Source organism: Dermacentor silvarum, chromosome 1 (assembly GCF_013339745.2).
Source record: "Dermacentor silvarum isolate Dsil-2018 chromosome 1, BIME_Dsil_1.4, whole genome shotgun sequence".
In the NCBI taxonomy this organism is placed as follows: Eukaryota; Metazoa; Arthropoda; class Arachnida; order Ixodida; family Ixodidae; genus Dermacentor; species Dermacentor silvarum.
The window spans coordinates 63876762-63892427 of record NC_051154.1 but is presented as its reverse complement, the minus strand read 5'-3'; the positions used below and the strand labels follow the sequence as shown (position 1 = coordinate 63892427).

Here is a 15666-nt window from a genome sequence, read left to right as displayed (position 1 = left end):
AGAGTACACTCTATCCTCAATCATCCAAAGTAGCGCTATTCTTCCATCTTGACGCCACCACGCTCGCCCCGGTGTTTCCTCCTCGCCACCTCCTGTCGCCCCAGCCTCCTCCGCTCCCCCATTGGTCAATCCGTGCCACGTGGAAGCACGCGTTGCGCTTTTCTATATTTTTATTGCGATAGCAATTATATGAACACTTCAACCGGATTTCTGCCGTCGGCGTCGCCGTCGCCGTGAGGTTCCGTATAGAGTCCAAGGGCGATAAAAGCGTCGCCGCGCGCCGTATTCCCCGCGCGCTATCATGGAGAGCGAACGCACGGCGGAAAGCAAACGCGACAGTCGCGCGAAAGGCCGTGGGTGTATGAGAGGGAGGGAGGCGGGGCGACGCTGTGCTGCGGCACCAAATGCGTATCTTACAACCGGGCGCAAAGGAACTGGCCACTCAATATCCCACGCGAAAGCAAGAAAGCGGGAGGGCAGCGCGGGAGGGATGGGGGGGCAGCTTCTACTGTACCAACAACTGCGTTTGTACTTTGCCCGGCTGTGGCGGTCGCCCGCACCGTCTGTTATCTCCACACGTCTCTGACCTTTGTATTCGCTGTGCGTTCGCCGCTCAGTTTCCGTTGAAGCGATAGACCGCACGAACCTTCGCCCGCTGCGGCGGCTGCGCTTGCTGCCAGCGTTTTGACAGTCGTCTGCGGTCATTCAGTGTGATCTATTCATGTTTGCTTTTGCGTGCTGACACCACGCTTGTTAATTCAGTTAGTAAGCGAATGTGTCCAAGTTTATGCAGCCGATAAAACTACTATCCCTACTCCGAATAGCTCTACTAATTTGCTATCGCAATTGATGCTTCGCCTTTCGGGCGAAACTGCGACATTTTTTGGTCGGTAGTACAAATGAAATGTACCGTTAAAAAAAGTCCCAGGTCACTCCAAAGCGCCTGTTTTATCGTGTATCTACTCCCACGTCAGTCTCCGTCGCGCATTGCGAACGTACAGTCGAGTGCAAAGTTTTAGAGAACACGGAAGCAGCGACTACACTGCACCGCTGCGCCTTCGGACGGCTGCGCGCCTAAGTTCGAGAGCGCGTACTGCGCACGCGCTTCCATTTTTACTTGACAGCCTGCTCATTCGGTCGCTTCAACCGCGCACGCACCGGAACGCGGTCGAGAGCACAAGGTGCCACTTCTGCAGTTGCCATGGAATCGCCAGAGTGATGATATCGTCATATCGTGACAAAAACACTTGATTTGTACTGGCAGCGCTGGGAGCGCCCAACTGTCAGCGCCTTGCTTCTAGACGTTCCGCGGCGTGGAACACATGCTTTGCGTCGCTTTTATTGCGATAGCAATTATATGGACACTTCAAGCGGATTTCTGCCGTCGGCGTCGTCGTCGCCGTAGCCGTGAGGTTCCGTAGCCGTGTAAAGTCCAAGGGCGATAAAATCGTCGCCGCGCGCCGTATGCGCGAGTGAAAGCGCGCGGGGGACGCGCGCTATCACAGAGAGCGAACGCACGGCGGAAAACAAACGCGTCTTCCGTCGCACGAAAGGCCGTGGGGGTATGGGAGGGAGGGAGGCGGGGCGGGGCGACGCTGTGCTGCGACACCAAATGCGTATCTTGCAACCGGGCGCAAGGGGAACTAGCCACTCAATCTTCCACGTGAAAGGAGGAAAGCGGGAAGGCAGCGCGTGAGGGAGGGGAGGGGGCTGCTTCTACTCTGCCAACAACTGCGCATGTACTTTTCCCGGCTGCGGCGGTCGCCCGCACCGTATCTTAAAAGCGATCTCCACACGGCTCTGACCTTTGTATGCGCTGTACATTCGCCGCTCAGTTTCCGTTGAAGCAATAGAACGCACGAACTTTCTCGCTCGCTGCGGCGGCTGCGCTTGCTGCTAGCGTTTTGACAGTGGTTGTCTGCGGTCATTGGGTGTGATTTATTCATGTTTAAAAAAATTCTGCTACAAATTCCGGTTCGAGACCACGTCACTTCATGCCCATGCTTCACGCGCTTTGTCTTTTATATAGTGCGGAACTTTGGTGAAAAACCACGATATAACCACCGTTGGGCAGTTCTAAAACGTAGGTGTGAGCTATCGCTCCTTCGTACTTATGTTGGCTTAAGCCCAAACCGCATGAGAGCGATTTTGTGCGCGACGGCGACGAGCGACGACTTCGAGCGACGAAACGGTCCGTCGCGCGAACAGATCGCTTGTTCTTGTCGCTCGATCGCTCGGTTCTGAAAATCTAGAATTCGTCGCTCGTCGCTCGGAAGTGCTATGAGCGACTAGCCAATAGCGCGAAATCGGAACTGGATATACATCAGTCAAGTACTACCGATTGTCGCACGGAACGAGCAAACGACTAGATTTTGGTACATGCAAGGATAATAACGTAGTGCAAGACCTTTAGAAATATTAATGCTACTCTTTACACTAAAACACGTCAACTTAAATTAATAAAGCACGCGTAAAGCCAGTTTCGGCGAGTATTTGCTACCTTCATACCGGCAACACCGGGGAGACGTCGCTCAAATTCGTCGCTCGTCTCTTCGCTCGCATGCGGTACGACTTGTCGGCGACGAGTGAACGCGACAGCCATCTCCATCGCGTCGCTTGTCGCTAGACTCGTGTATTTTTATGTGGCAGGCATTTCATGCCCTAACGTGTTTGTGTTGCGTCAAATAGTCATAACGTTTGTCGAGCGGATATAAAGGTTCGTTAACTAGAAGTAGTTTTTAATAAGTGGTAAGTCAACCTAATAAGTGGCTGTTGGTAACGCTTCCCATAACAAACGGTACAGTCGATCGCCTCGTCCGCTGTTTTGTCTGCAGCGGTGCCCAGCGCGCGCCATGTCGTCGGCTGCTGTGCCTTCGCAGTCTCCCGTTTTTGTCAAGAGACGCATGTCGTGTATAACTGCAGAGAGAAAGCACTGATTTAAGTATCTCAAAAGTGCACGAATTATTTTGACGTTACCTCTCCTCCCTTTTTCGTGCAGCCTCAGTAGCCTTTTCGTTGTACCGGAATGAAGACGGCACATAATCAATGCGCTGAGGATCCTTGCTGGGTGCACCTGTGTTATTTAACTGATTGTTAAAAGGGGGGTATTTGTACTAAAACGTTAGTAGACGAAGTTATTCGCCAAAACACTTGCCTGTGGCGAAATGATCTTCACATTTTCTGGCTCCTACGTTCGGTACCCACAGCTCGCCGTTCACGGTCGCTCGTTTGTCGGCAACTGCCCATTTACGTTTGTGCGCTTCATTCCATGGAAAACGAAACACTTTTTTTTTTCCTTTCACGGAAGAGTTCGCGCACCCTAATGCCGAGTAGCCAACCATAATCACGTTGCTGAAGCGTGTTTTCTTCGCGAACAGCGGGAGATCGCACTGTAGAAACTGCTGACAAGGCTGAACGAAGCAACAGAAGCGCTAACCCGCGAATCGGAAGTCGCTAGCTGACGACATCGTCATTTTGCTCCACCTATTACTGTAGCGCTGTGTCCCATGTCATTCTCGCCCTTCGTCTGTGCGCGCTGTACATACATCAACACATTGCACGCTACTTTGGGAGTGGTGCTTGGCGGTGCGATCAACTTGTCGCGCTTCGCGAGTTGTTACGCCACAACAGCCCACAAGCATGCCTGCGGAGATGCACCGCAGCTCCGTATCTGCACGTCGCGTTCCAAGCGGCGGCGGCGGCGGCTGCTCCCTGCCGCGAGCCGGCTTATCTTATCCGCGCCGTCTGACGTAGGGCATGGGCGTCATTGCCTTCCTCTGGCCGCGAGCGTTGTCGCCCTGCTTCGGGAAGCGTTCGTATTCGCAGCAAGCAAGATGGAGCCTTCAAATGTGAGCGTGGCCTCTTTATTTCTTTCTCGCCATATTGCCTACTGTTTGGGGTTCGGCTGTTCAAAGAACAGTCTGCCGCATGACTCCAGCACATAGTCCGTTTTTTATTTTCTTAGTCTTGACATTCGCGTAAGGTGCATACTATGGCTGTTGTTTCGGGAATTCGGCTGCTTGTTAATGGGGTGCAAATCTGCTTTAATACGTGTCTTCCAAAATTAATTCGTTTTCGACGGTAGGTGGTTGCACTGTTGAACACGAGGCACTGACAGCTCGCAAAGGCGGAAATGTTTTATCAGTTTGGCGAAATTCTTGTCGAGGCTTGCTTTGAATGCATCCGAAACTATACCTTACAAGAAGCATTCGCGCGTTTACTGCAACTGCGTCATAGTTCAAACTGTGCGGCTCTTCCACATACGAAAGTGATTATGGTGTGCTGAACAGTTGTTATCCGTGGATGTCGAACTAGCGCACATTTTCAGTGCTCCCCTCTTCCCGAACCGTTACGGGAACAGATTTCACGACTGTATAGTTTACCATGCTTTACCGATTCATTGTGTTACTCGAAGGATGTATTCAGTTGAGCGCGCAACGTCAAAAGAATTGTATGTGTGATTTCAGACGATCTGATCTGATGGCTAAAGTGAAAAAAAACAAAAAAAAAATGAAAACAAACAAACCCGGATTTGCATTATAAGTATGAATAGTTTTATCGGGGAACTTTTTCAACCAATAGACAGATTTCTAGCTAATCTGTTAAACGCCATTATGTTACAAAAACCGTGACAAATGATGGATGTATACAGGAGGGAAAATAATGTCGGCCTTTCAGTGGTTTCCCCACACTGATTAATGCAAAAATCCCACTAAAAGAGGTAAGACGTCTGCACACCTCACCGATGTGCTTTTTTTTTTTTTCCCCCAGAAATTGGGAAGCGCGTTTTGACGTTCGATCAGTACACCGCCACAACGACTAACCCCAAGCCGCCGCTCAACGTTCAGGGCAGTCATATCGCTGGAAAGGTTTTTCCTTGTGTGGCCAGTTAGGAACGCTCGATATTTTTATCTTTGATTGCGCCTTGCCTCTTCAGTGCAGTCAGCGAACGTCCGTGTGCTTGCGTTGTAGTGCACGTTAAAGAACCCCAGGCGGTCAAAATTAATCCGGAGCCCTCCGCTACGGCGTGCCTCATAATCAAAACTGGTTTTGACACGTAAAACCCCAGACTAAAGAAGCAATGTCGTTTAGCGTAAGCGAATCTGTGGCACTTTTCTTCTCCAAGGAACATGCTTGCCATGTCGCGCTTTGTTACGAAAGGTACGCGGAATCAGCAATATTCGATCCGCGATCGCTGTACACCTGCAGTGATTGTTCTATTTGTATTGTGCTTGTCTCTAGAATTCATTGTTCACGTGCGCCAAGCTATTTCTGTCACTTGGAATGCTTTGAACATAACATATTTGAAACGGAACCGCAGTGAGTTAAATGTGAAGGCGTTTGCACCACTGAACAGGCAGGTCAAATATATTTTCTTCTTTTTCTTTTTTTTTTTTCGCTGTAAAGGGGAAAGCGAACGGCGATCGATGCACGACTGAGTCACGTGGACATAAAAAAAGAGCAGATACATCAAAACTTTGATTGCGTTTTTTTTTTCCCTTCCCGCTGAATGCCTTCGACACAGTCGCTTAAAGCTGTGGCGCAACATCTGCCACTGCGCAGCAACTATGACACTAACATTTGGACCTCTGCTAAGTATTCTTGCTTTTAAAAATGTCTGAACATTTAGCTTTGCCGATGTATCAGCGTGATGCCACACTGTTGTTGCGCAGACGTCGGATGTAAACCGTACTCGCTGCGACGCTATAGTTGCAGGGCACATTCATGCAGATTTAACAAACGTACAGCTCAAGAGGCTGCACAAAAGAAAGGAGACACAGGTGTGCTCTTGTTAAACTTAAGTAGGAACCAACTAGCCCAGCTAAACGTTCCCTTAAAATTTACAATCGCACAAAGCTCTCCTGCAATGTTTGTTTACGTACCACACGAGTTAGAACTTTATTATTATGCAATGTTTATATTTACGCATTACGCCGTTCACAAGGTATGCCGAAGTGCAAGCACCAAATCAGGCGGATGAACACTGGGAAACGTGGTTGCAGCGATGTATTATGGTTTTGTCGATAGAAGTTTGGCGATGAAAGGCGCTGCACAGAGAAGTATACATATACTACACATATCTAAATATTTTTTTACCCCTTGTGTCACAATGGCACATACTTATTCTTGAGGATTGGCCAATAATAAGTTTATTTGTTTGAGAACGTGTTTATTACGTCGTTTTAAAGAATCCGTCCGCTGTGAAATATTCGCCCTCCGCCGGAAGGGAATGGAAAGTTGGGTGTCAAAGGTGGGGTAGGTATATACGTGGTAGGAGTTAGGATTCTCTGCTGTTGCCCTGCTGGTGATGGGGCTATATTTTCTCCGCTCGAAATCCCAGAAGCATACCCACACGAGAATCAGGACCACTTATGCCGGTTGACACATTACTCATGGCGCATACCCACTGGCTCGAGTAGCCCGGGTATAAGAAATTTAAGAAAACTAAAGAAGCCGTTGAATAAAATGCGCTATTTCATTAGGAGAACTGCGTGCTTCATATGCACAGTTTTTATGTTTTACTAGGCAGAACAGAGGTGCGCTCACTGGAAATATTTTGTTGGTCAATATTTCGTGCTATATATAAACAGTCTACTGTGAACGGCGCACCAACGAAGCAAACGCCACGGAAAAGGAGGAGCAGAAGGCTTCGCTGTAAAATACGCCAGAGTGTCCGTTTCGCCTTCTTCAAGCTCCTTATCTCCAACAAGCTTATAGCCTATAGCCGAATTACCGCGTCTACCATTCTCTCTTGTCAGCATTCGGTACCTTGATCAAATCCCGCGCATGCGTTCGTGCGGGCACCCGCGAGGTTGGGGTTCCTCTTGCTTATATACGGATGGGCGAGGATCATTTCATGCGTGGTGCGACCATAGCGAGTTGATTGTTTGGTGTGGAGTGGCTCACGTGAACGAGCGATCAGTTATAGCTGCACTTTGTGCATGTGTGGGTCTGTTGAAAACAGATTGTATTGCTCTGTGCTAATCACTGGCCTCGCTTAGCCAATTTAGCCTAATTTTTGGACTCTACGTGCGCGCGCGTTTATTGTATGTAGAACATTAATACTTTGACCATACAGACAATATTCCGGTGATTGCGACGACGAGGAGACAATTCATGCTCTATGCCAGTGCCCGCAGTACAGTGTGCAGCGACAATCGCTTTCCTTCGTGCTCAATCGGTTGGACGACCAGGCTCTACTTGGCATCTTGAGATCGACGGGCCTGTGTGAACGCCTGTAACTGGAATGCCTTTTATGTTATCTGTTCATGTTCTTGTTTTTTTCTTCTCCCCTTCCCTTTGCCATCTTTCCAACCCCTATATCCCTCACCCCATTGCGGGTAGCAAACCGGAAGCTCGCCTCTGGTTAGCCTTCCCGTCTTTCCTCTCTCTCTATCTCAGACAATATTCAGCGCAGAGGTGTTTCAGCTTTGTTCAGCCCAGTGGAGCGTTCGTAGCCTTTCGAGTACGTTCTCTCAAATTGAGCAAGAAACTAGAGAGAGGTATGGTTTAGTATATATGGTCCTTCGGAATTTGATAAGTTTCATTCCCACGGAGAAGCAAAATGCGACAATTATCGCTTGTCAACGCCACAATGACAGCACGCGCGGACGGCATTAATCAAATGGTGGGAATGACCGCGGAACAGGACTAAAGGAAGTAAATCACTTTCCACCAGTCATCTTTCTTGAACTCTTGGTCCTTGCATCTGGTTTAGACTCCTGATACGGTCGCTTGTGCGCGGCTATGAGGTTTTATCGTGGTCGTAGAACCGATGCCGTTGTAAAGACAAAATTCTGCCTAGGAAAGCCTCATTCGATGCAAAAAAAAAAAAAATTACTTGGCTGATAAGCGTGCCAAAACACATCGGCTTGCTTCATGCAGCGTGCCTATCTGCTGTCGCGGCTGCTCGATGCCTGTCGTTTCGATTCTCGCGGCGTCCGCTATTATACTGCTAATATTATCACTTTCGCGAGATTTCGCGTGTCTCGTAACCGGACGCGTTGAAGTAGATGGCCGAAAGCGGTTTTAGCACTGTGCGAAGATGGCAAGCTTATAGCCGAGCGCGATAAGCGCTGTCAGCTGGAACAGCACGTCCGAGCCGACGCGAGGGCAAGTGGTGCCAGATTCATTTCAAGTGGATACGTCTTGCAAACTCACCGAATACAATTCGTAAATTGTATTATGTGCCGTAAAGTAATTAGGACGGTAATTAGGGGATTTTTGTTAATTAGTTGAAAATGTGTTTCGATTTATCGTGCCTCTTCGAATAATCCAGCTCAAGGACAAAAAATTTTGCCATCTGTCACATGCGAATTCTATAAATTCCGGAAAACTTAAAATGGAACACCCCGTACAGGTAAGACACGCTTGCTATCGGCGAGTGTTTGGACCGCAGAGGTTCCCGACTTTTGCTCCCTCTCATTCATCCCGCATGTGCGTTCCTCCCTGTTGCGCGCGGCTTCTAGGTCGTCGTCAGCAGTCGGTAAACATTTTCTTAGACGTGTTTCTCTATTGAAGTACGAATTGCAACAGCATGCATCCAATAGAATGCATCTTGCTGTCACAGACCCCCACATACGCAGTTCAGCTCCGGAAAGACCCATTTTCTCACCAAGGGCAACTAATTTCTCGAGATCCATGATGCCCTTTAAAAATCTAGCCACGTGCAAAAAAATATCTGCCTAGATTTGAACTATCGAAGTGCTCTCTGCACACAAGTTAACCAAACGTGGTGAAACACAATCGTTTACGATGGCAATGTAAACGACCGTAGGCTGTTTCTCCCTACTATGGACACACAATTTGCACCAGAAAGGTCCTGCCGCGGCCGCCAGAAATATTGTCACAGACCCCGTGAACGAGGCGCCAACGCCGCACCAAATTCCAAAGCCGACTTATCAGCTTCCGAAAGTAATCCCACGAAAGCAAGGAAAGCAAGTAAGGGACCCTCTGGTGCGCCAGCGAACGCCGCGGTTGCTGTCCAAAGACCGAGTCAGAGCCCAGAGTTGTGAAAACACAACAAAATATAATCTTCGCACAAGGCAGTTACGCACACACGTGCACACTTAGGCTAGACACATCACAATACAATTCAGATGGGTATTCACAAAACACAGGACAATAATTAACGACAACCACTAAGAGTCCAACACGTAAAGTACAAATGAATAGGAACACTAAGTGTCCAATCTTATTCAACCCTGCTGGTCTTGAGCCGGACGATTTCGGCGTAGCTCGAGGCAAATCTCGAAGAAACTTCTTCCGGAAATGCAGACGCTCGGTGAACTCGTAAGTTAGCTTGCCGGGGAAACCCATTCTTCCGCAGACGGTCAGTCTTCACGTCTCATGTCTTCACCGGCGCGGTCTGATCCCCCTTCTGATTCCCGCACGCCGGGGGCTCTGAAACCTTCGGTCAAAGTTGGCATCCCGTAGCATGGCCATAGCCTGGGAATCTTCTAGTCAAAACTCGCAGCTTCGACCGCCGCCGTCGTGGCGTCGTCGAGGAGGGGGTGGTGACTCATCTGTAGGTACACGCTCGCGCTGTAGTAATCTCTCTCTCGACTCGCCGGGTGAGAAAGTGTCTCGGCGTGCGCTCTCTCTCTCGTTACCGTCGCTTCTAGATTCCGTCGGTCGCGTCGCCTGTTTGAGGCGTATGCGCTCTCCCCCTCTGTTGAAGCTGCCGCGGGGCCGGCGTGCTTCTTTCGCTGGCTTGCGTGACACACGGCGCGCGCTTTGATTACGCGCTCTTTTGTGACACTTGCACTACTGCCAATTTGCGAGATATATGGCGCGCCCACAGAGTGCTGCGCTGCAGGATGTCTGTGAGGTTCGAAAGACTGGGCTCCGTAATGTATACGCGGTTACTTGTTCGCGTAGCTGCCGCTACTCACGAGGGTTGTCTTTCAAACCGAGGAGCAGGTGGCAAATTGCCGACATTCTCTGCGCTCTTCGTGCAACTTGTCTTTCCATTCACTCGTCTCTTCGCACTGTTAAATTGCTTGAGGTTTTATATAAGAGAGTTTAAGAAGCCAAGTATATTTTCTTCTCTAACAAGAAAACTCGTTCGCGACCTTGTTCACGCTTGTCATATCGCCGATTTGATAGCAAAAGTGTGCTTTTTCTTCTTGCAGGCACAAGTGAAGCGCATGGCGGGAATAATTACGGTGAGAGAAAAAAAAAATAAAAAAAAGGTCATTGATTTGTACTTACTTCGTGGCATTAAGCGCGCCTAAGCATAATTATATACCAAAAATTCTTGCAGGAAAATGCTCGAAAGTTGACCAACGATGGAAAAGTGGGCTGCATTGTCGATGGCATCTTGGCAGTTCTGCTGATGAAAATGGGCTGGGATGAAGACATAGCGCTGTTTGCTGCCAAAAAGGAGAAGTCGATCAGGAGCGCGTTGTCACTCCTGACAGCTGCTGTGTTCGTCGATTGTTCGGTGTGCAGTGTCAGCTTTCTGGAAAGTGTAAGAGCTTGCTTTTCTTTTTGCCATACCTTGCGACGACGGGCGTACCGGCTTTTTTTTTAACAAGCCCTCGTGCCAGAGCTGACTCTTGTCTGTCGAATACTGAATTATTCCGCTTCTTTCGCCTTGCCTAAATTTTGACACATATGCAGTGGAATCTCGTTGATACGATTCTGCATAATACGTTTCTTAGGATAATACGTCTTTTCCCTGTTTTTCCGGCCAACGTCCCATAGGAGCAATGTATTTTCATGCGGTTATTGCGGTCGCGTTTTCACTGGAAATTGGATAATACGACTATAGAAGTGAGTGTTTGCTGGTATTTCTAAACATAATAGCTTAATATTCCAGTGTATTAGCTTAAATAACATTCCAACGACCCACTAAAAACACTGCAAAACGCTGCTGCGGCAGTGCGGCCACACCCACCGACTGGTGGTGCGCCGCTGCTCAGTTGAGTGAGGAAATGGCGGCTTCTTTTAACTTCCAGAAGAACTTTTTTACAGAAATTGAAAAGAAGAAAGTTTAGCGCAAACTGACGAGCTGGTTCAACGTTGCTGAATAAAATTGCGTTGGTTTCGGTTCGTGCGGCGTCGAGTGATGCTGCTCCGTATAACGTGTTATGCGGAGCAGTAACACTCCACCCCACAAAAACCTTTGCTATTGAGTTTGTCACCGAGTACGCCACTTTTCATACTTTTTGGAACTTGCTTTTGATAATACGATATTCGGATGACACGTTTTATTTTCAGGTTCCTGTAAATATCGTATCAACGAGATTCCACTGTATGTGTGCAGTTGTTCGGTACGCCATGAAACTGCGCTAACCAGCAGTTTGTGTCTGGCCCGCGTCATCTTTGGCTATTTTCAGTCGAGACCGTATACTCGTATATACACGGTGTTATACAGGGTGATCAAAGTTAAGTCGACAGTTTTTTTTTAATTAGACGCTTAGATGTACGCGTGAAGATCTTTACCGTAAGGCTATGCGCCCAGGGGGACACAGAATGAGGTGGTAATTATTTTTGTCGGTGGCTTAATTAACTAAAATTGAATAATTAACTACACAGTATCAGTTGGAAGAATGCTTCTAGCGTGTCTGTGCTCCGAGATATCCACCTCCAAATTTTAATTGTCGTTCGCATGATTACGCACGCAAGAGAGTTAGGATCGGCGCAAAGCTCCTCCCTGATGTGACGCAGCTGTTGCGTGCGGCGCTTAGTCTGACAACGGGGCGGATGCATTGCCAAAGATAACTGCCCCCCTTCCCCTCTCGGCTGCGGAAATCAAGATATGACATCGCGAACGCCGCAGGCAACAGCAGCGTCACAAAAGGGAGCAGCTTTGCGCCGGTCCGAACTGTTTTGCATGCGTAATCTTGTGAACGACAATTAAACTTCGCAGTTCGATATCTCGGAGTACGGATGCCCTAGAATAATTGAGCCACTAAAAAGTTAATTATTAAATTTTAGTTAATTAAGCCACCGACATCAATAATTTCCACCTCATTCTGTGTCCCCCTGGGCGCATAACCTTACTGTAGAGGTGGTCTTCACGTGCATCTAAGCGCCTAATTAAAAAAAAAAAAGACCTGTCGACTTAACTTTCATCACCCTGTACAATTCCACGGTCCTTTGCTCTCGCGTGCATACTAATTTGTCACAAACGCGTTCCACCTTTTTGGCCACTGGCCTCGCAACTGCGTAAGAAAGCAGCGAAAGCTGGAGATCATCGTTCATTGTGGTCTTGTCTGTCGCTTGGAAACTTATTTTTCCCAATAGTTGGGAACAGTATTTATTTTTCGTGCCTGACAGTCGGCCGTGGTTCCCCGTGCAGCGATATATGTAAGAGTCTTAGGTGCTTCTGGCGGTACGTCCTGGCTCACACTGCCGCCTATACTTTCAGGACTTGTCTCAAAATAAATTGAAACCGTGTGGGCACGCTGCCTGCACGAATTGCTTGAAGACGCATTTTAGGAGCGAATCATTTAGAGGAAAACTGACATGCGTGGAATGCACGGAAGAGATTCCGCAGTCCATCAATTTTGCTTTGGTAAGTACGTACACAAAACACGGGCTTTGCCCGTTCGGCGGTTTCCCCCCCCCCCCCCCCCCCTTTTTTTTTTTTTCTGCTCAAAATTGTATGTAATCGCTAACAATTCGCTGTTCTATTACGACATTTTACGTGTGCACAGCGATGACGGCGAACAGGTGAAACCAGTGCATGACATTCTGCCTCATCATTCAGTATGTTATTCCATGTGCAACCCATGCGAAACCAGCCAAACACGAAGTCGGTACATTTGTGTGCTGCGAGGCAAATAAGAAACCCGCGAGGAGAATGTTAGGGACAGCCTCCTTTCACTTTGATTTTCTTTTTCATTAGCCTCCCGGCGTCGCCCACCACATTTGTCGAAACGCTTTACGTATAAACACGCCTTTGTTTGGCGCCGATCAACGTACGAGGGAGGGACATGAAAGGTAATGAAGAAACTTTATTTGAGAGGGATGCGCTTTATCCTATTGATGAATTAAGGGGGCGGGGGGGGGGATGAGTGGTACGGGTGCTGCATACAACGTCATAGAGGAGATGTGGCACGCCGGATTCGCGCGAAAGGACTGAAAGGACGAGTGCTTTCCGTCCCACGTTACGTTGTTCGGCGACAAAAGAAGAAGAAGAAAAAAAAAAAAAGAAAATCAACTTGAACGTATCGTGTCCAACTTCTTGTAACGATTACAAACTGTGTACGTATGTCGACATCACCAAGGAGGTGCTACGTGCCAATTTATATTTTCGCAAAAATTTGCGATGCACTTGCTTGCACTAAACTTCTCTCACGCCCTCAACGCTAAACGCAACACTTTATATTTCAGCACAGTTTTAACATTTCTTGTGCGTACAGCAACGCACCATACTGATACGTGCACGTACAGCATGCGCATGTGCACGTACGCGTTACGTATGTCCATTTTCATACTGCTAGAGTACGACCGGCATGTTTCAATTCTTTTCGCCAATGTTTCACCTTGGCGCGTTTGCCAATTTTTGAATGGTTGATTTCACTGCACCAATTCGATTGCATCAGTGTGCGGGTGTTGCGTAAAGTACACACAGTAAAAAAAAAAAAAAAAAAAAAAAAAAAAAAAAAAAAAAAAAAAAAAAAAAATTGCACCCTTAAGGGTGTGTTCTATAACTCACTTTCTTACACCCAGAGAAAAGGGTGTTTGAGTGAGCTAATACACCCCTATGAAAGGCTGTTTTGTTGGAGTTACGCCCTACGTTGCCCCCTTTTTGCAGCGATATACGTTATCCTCTTCCCGCGAGTCGTTTGGATGTATGCGTGGCGTCGGTGTCCGTCAAAAGAATGCCCAAGTCCTCTGGAAGACGTTTGTCCACTGCGTGACGTTTCTAGAAAAAAAAAATAAAAAATAGCCGCACACTATATATACCCTGCCTGGATTCAAACTGCGGACCTACACATTGCTAGTTCAAAGCGTTACCTCTGAGCCACTGCACCGATGCTACCTTATTGAATAATACAGCACCTCGAGAGCGCTATGGCGTCTATAGCTGCTATGATAGGCTGACGCTACGCTCTCCAGCTTATTCACTAACCAGCACCAATGTGAAACAATTTAAGCGAAGCTAGTAGTACGATCTTATAGACAGGAGAGATGAGGACAAAATAGTTGTCTCCCCGCTTTGCGACCAGGGGCGCGATCTTGTACGCGTTCCAAAATGGAACGAAGGCGTTCCGTTCCATCGAGCCGCACACGATTGGCCAATTTCAACCGCGACGTTCAAATTGACCAATCGTGTGCGGCTCGATGGAATGGAACGCCTCCGTTCCATTTTGGAACGCGTACAAGATCGCGCCCCAGGGCGCGCCACCTCCACAATAGATGCTGTGTTCTTATCGGCGAGAGGTTGCACCGCATGCACAAGCGAATGTTTACTACAGTTGTCACTACATAAAAAAAGTGCAAGACTCACTGCGTGCATAGTATTACGCCACTGCCGATGCTACAACAGAAAGGACATCCACCTGAAGAACTATGATTGGATGACACGCTACGATTCGCTGACGCTTAGCAGCTGATCTATACAAGGACACGGAGTTGAAAGAACTTCCGCGAAGCTAGCGGTAAAAAGCGAAAGGCAAGTTAGGAAATAAAATAAAAAGCCTGTCTCTCTACAACACCGGGGACGCCACATACATGAAGCATCAACATGACATGCGCGCCTACTGTGACCTTATGACGTGCTCGAACAATAGGCAGGTTTAGTTGAGCGCCGCTTAAGTTCCGATCCGCTAAGAATTTTCTCGCTGAAGCACTGCAGGGAACTGCGTAGTTTTCGCATTTGATAAGCGCGTCTTGCCGAGACGCGAGTGACGCGCTATCAGCCCGGCTGCAAAGCGACAGTCGGCTTTGTAAGCGGAGCAAGGGAAGCCATTTTCGTTCCGTAGCCGGTATGAGCGTTGTGCGCAGACGCACCAGCGTTCTCGCTACGCGGTTGTGTTGAAATTTATGTGGCGCTACGCTACCGTCTCCGCTCGTACCGCTGGCCCGCAAACTCGCTCAGCTATGACTCTCTGATGACTTGGCTCAAACCGTTGGGAAGGAAGCGCGTACGGCTTTTTACTTGCTTGAAAAATCAGAGAACCCGCTAATTCCGTTATTTGTATCTTATCTTTTGCACATAACACCTATTAAGCACCCCCGTATATATAATATATATATATATATATATATATATATATATATATATAATGAGAACAACTTCGCGGTTAGCTTAGGTTTATTTACCCAACAGTTTGTTTGTATTTACCCAACGTTTACCCAACGAAAACTGTTTGTATTTACCCAACGAAACTGTTGGGTAAATAAACCTCAGATAACCGCGAAGTTGTGCTTCTCATTTTTCTCAATACGCTTGGCCCATTTAAAAATCCGGTTATATATATACGGGCTGCAATGAGGGTGTTCTGCTAACGAGTACCGCTACTTTAGCATTTAAGAAAAAGTACGGTTGTAGAAAGCGTGTTCCTATGATCAAATACGCTCACTAGGGTGTAATCCTTTAGTGTGGAGAAACTACGCGGGATGCTGAACAAGTGCTAACACGGGCTAGTTTTCGACTGCGAAATTTTTTTTTCCTGGATGCACCTCAGCTTCTCAACAGATCAGCGACAT

General features: G+C 47.9%; 1 protein-coding gene across 2 annotated transcripts in view; it reads left to right on the top strand.

Annotated features, from left to right (window-relative positions):
* Positions 1-3721: 3721 nt before the first annotated feature.
* Positions 3722-15666, top strand: part of LOC119464451 (E3 ubiquitin-protein ligase RNF31) — a 53163-nt gene continuing 41218 nt past the window's right edge. Inside the window, exons 1-5 of one of the 2 annotated variants that reach the window (XM_049668734.1) lie at positions 3773-3848; positions 4771-4841; positions 10134-10166; positions 10265-10471; positions 12377-12523. In XM_049668734.1, coding sequence (XP_049524691.1) covers positions 10149-10166; positions 10265-10471; positions 12377-12523 — 372 coding nt within the window. In that variant the 5' untranslated portion in view covers positions 3773-3848; positions 4771-4841; positions 10134-10148. Of the gene's footprint in view, positions 3849-4770; positions 4842-10133; positions 10167-10264; positions 10472-12376; positions 12524-15666 lie in introns of both variants that reach the window. The other variant, XM_037725436.2, reaches the window with a different exon arrangement.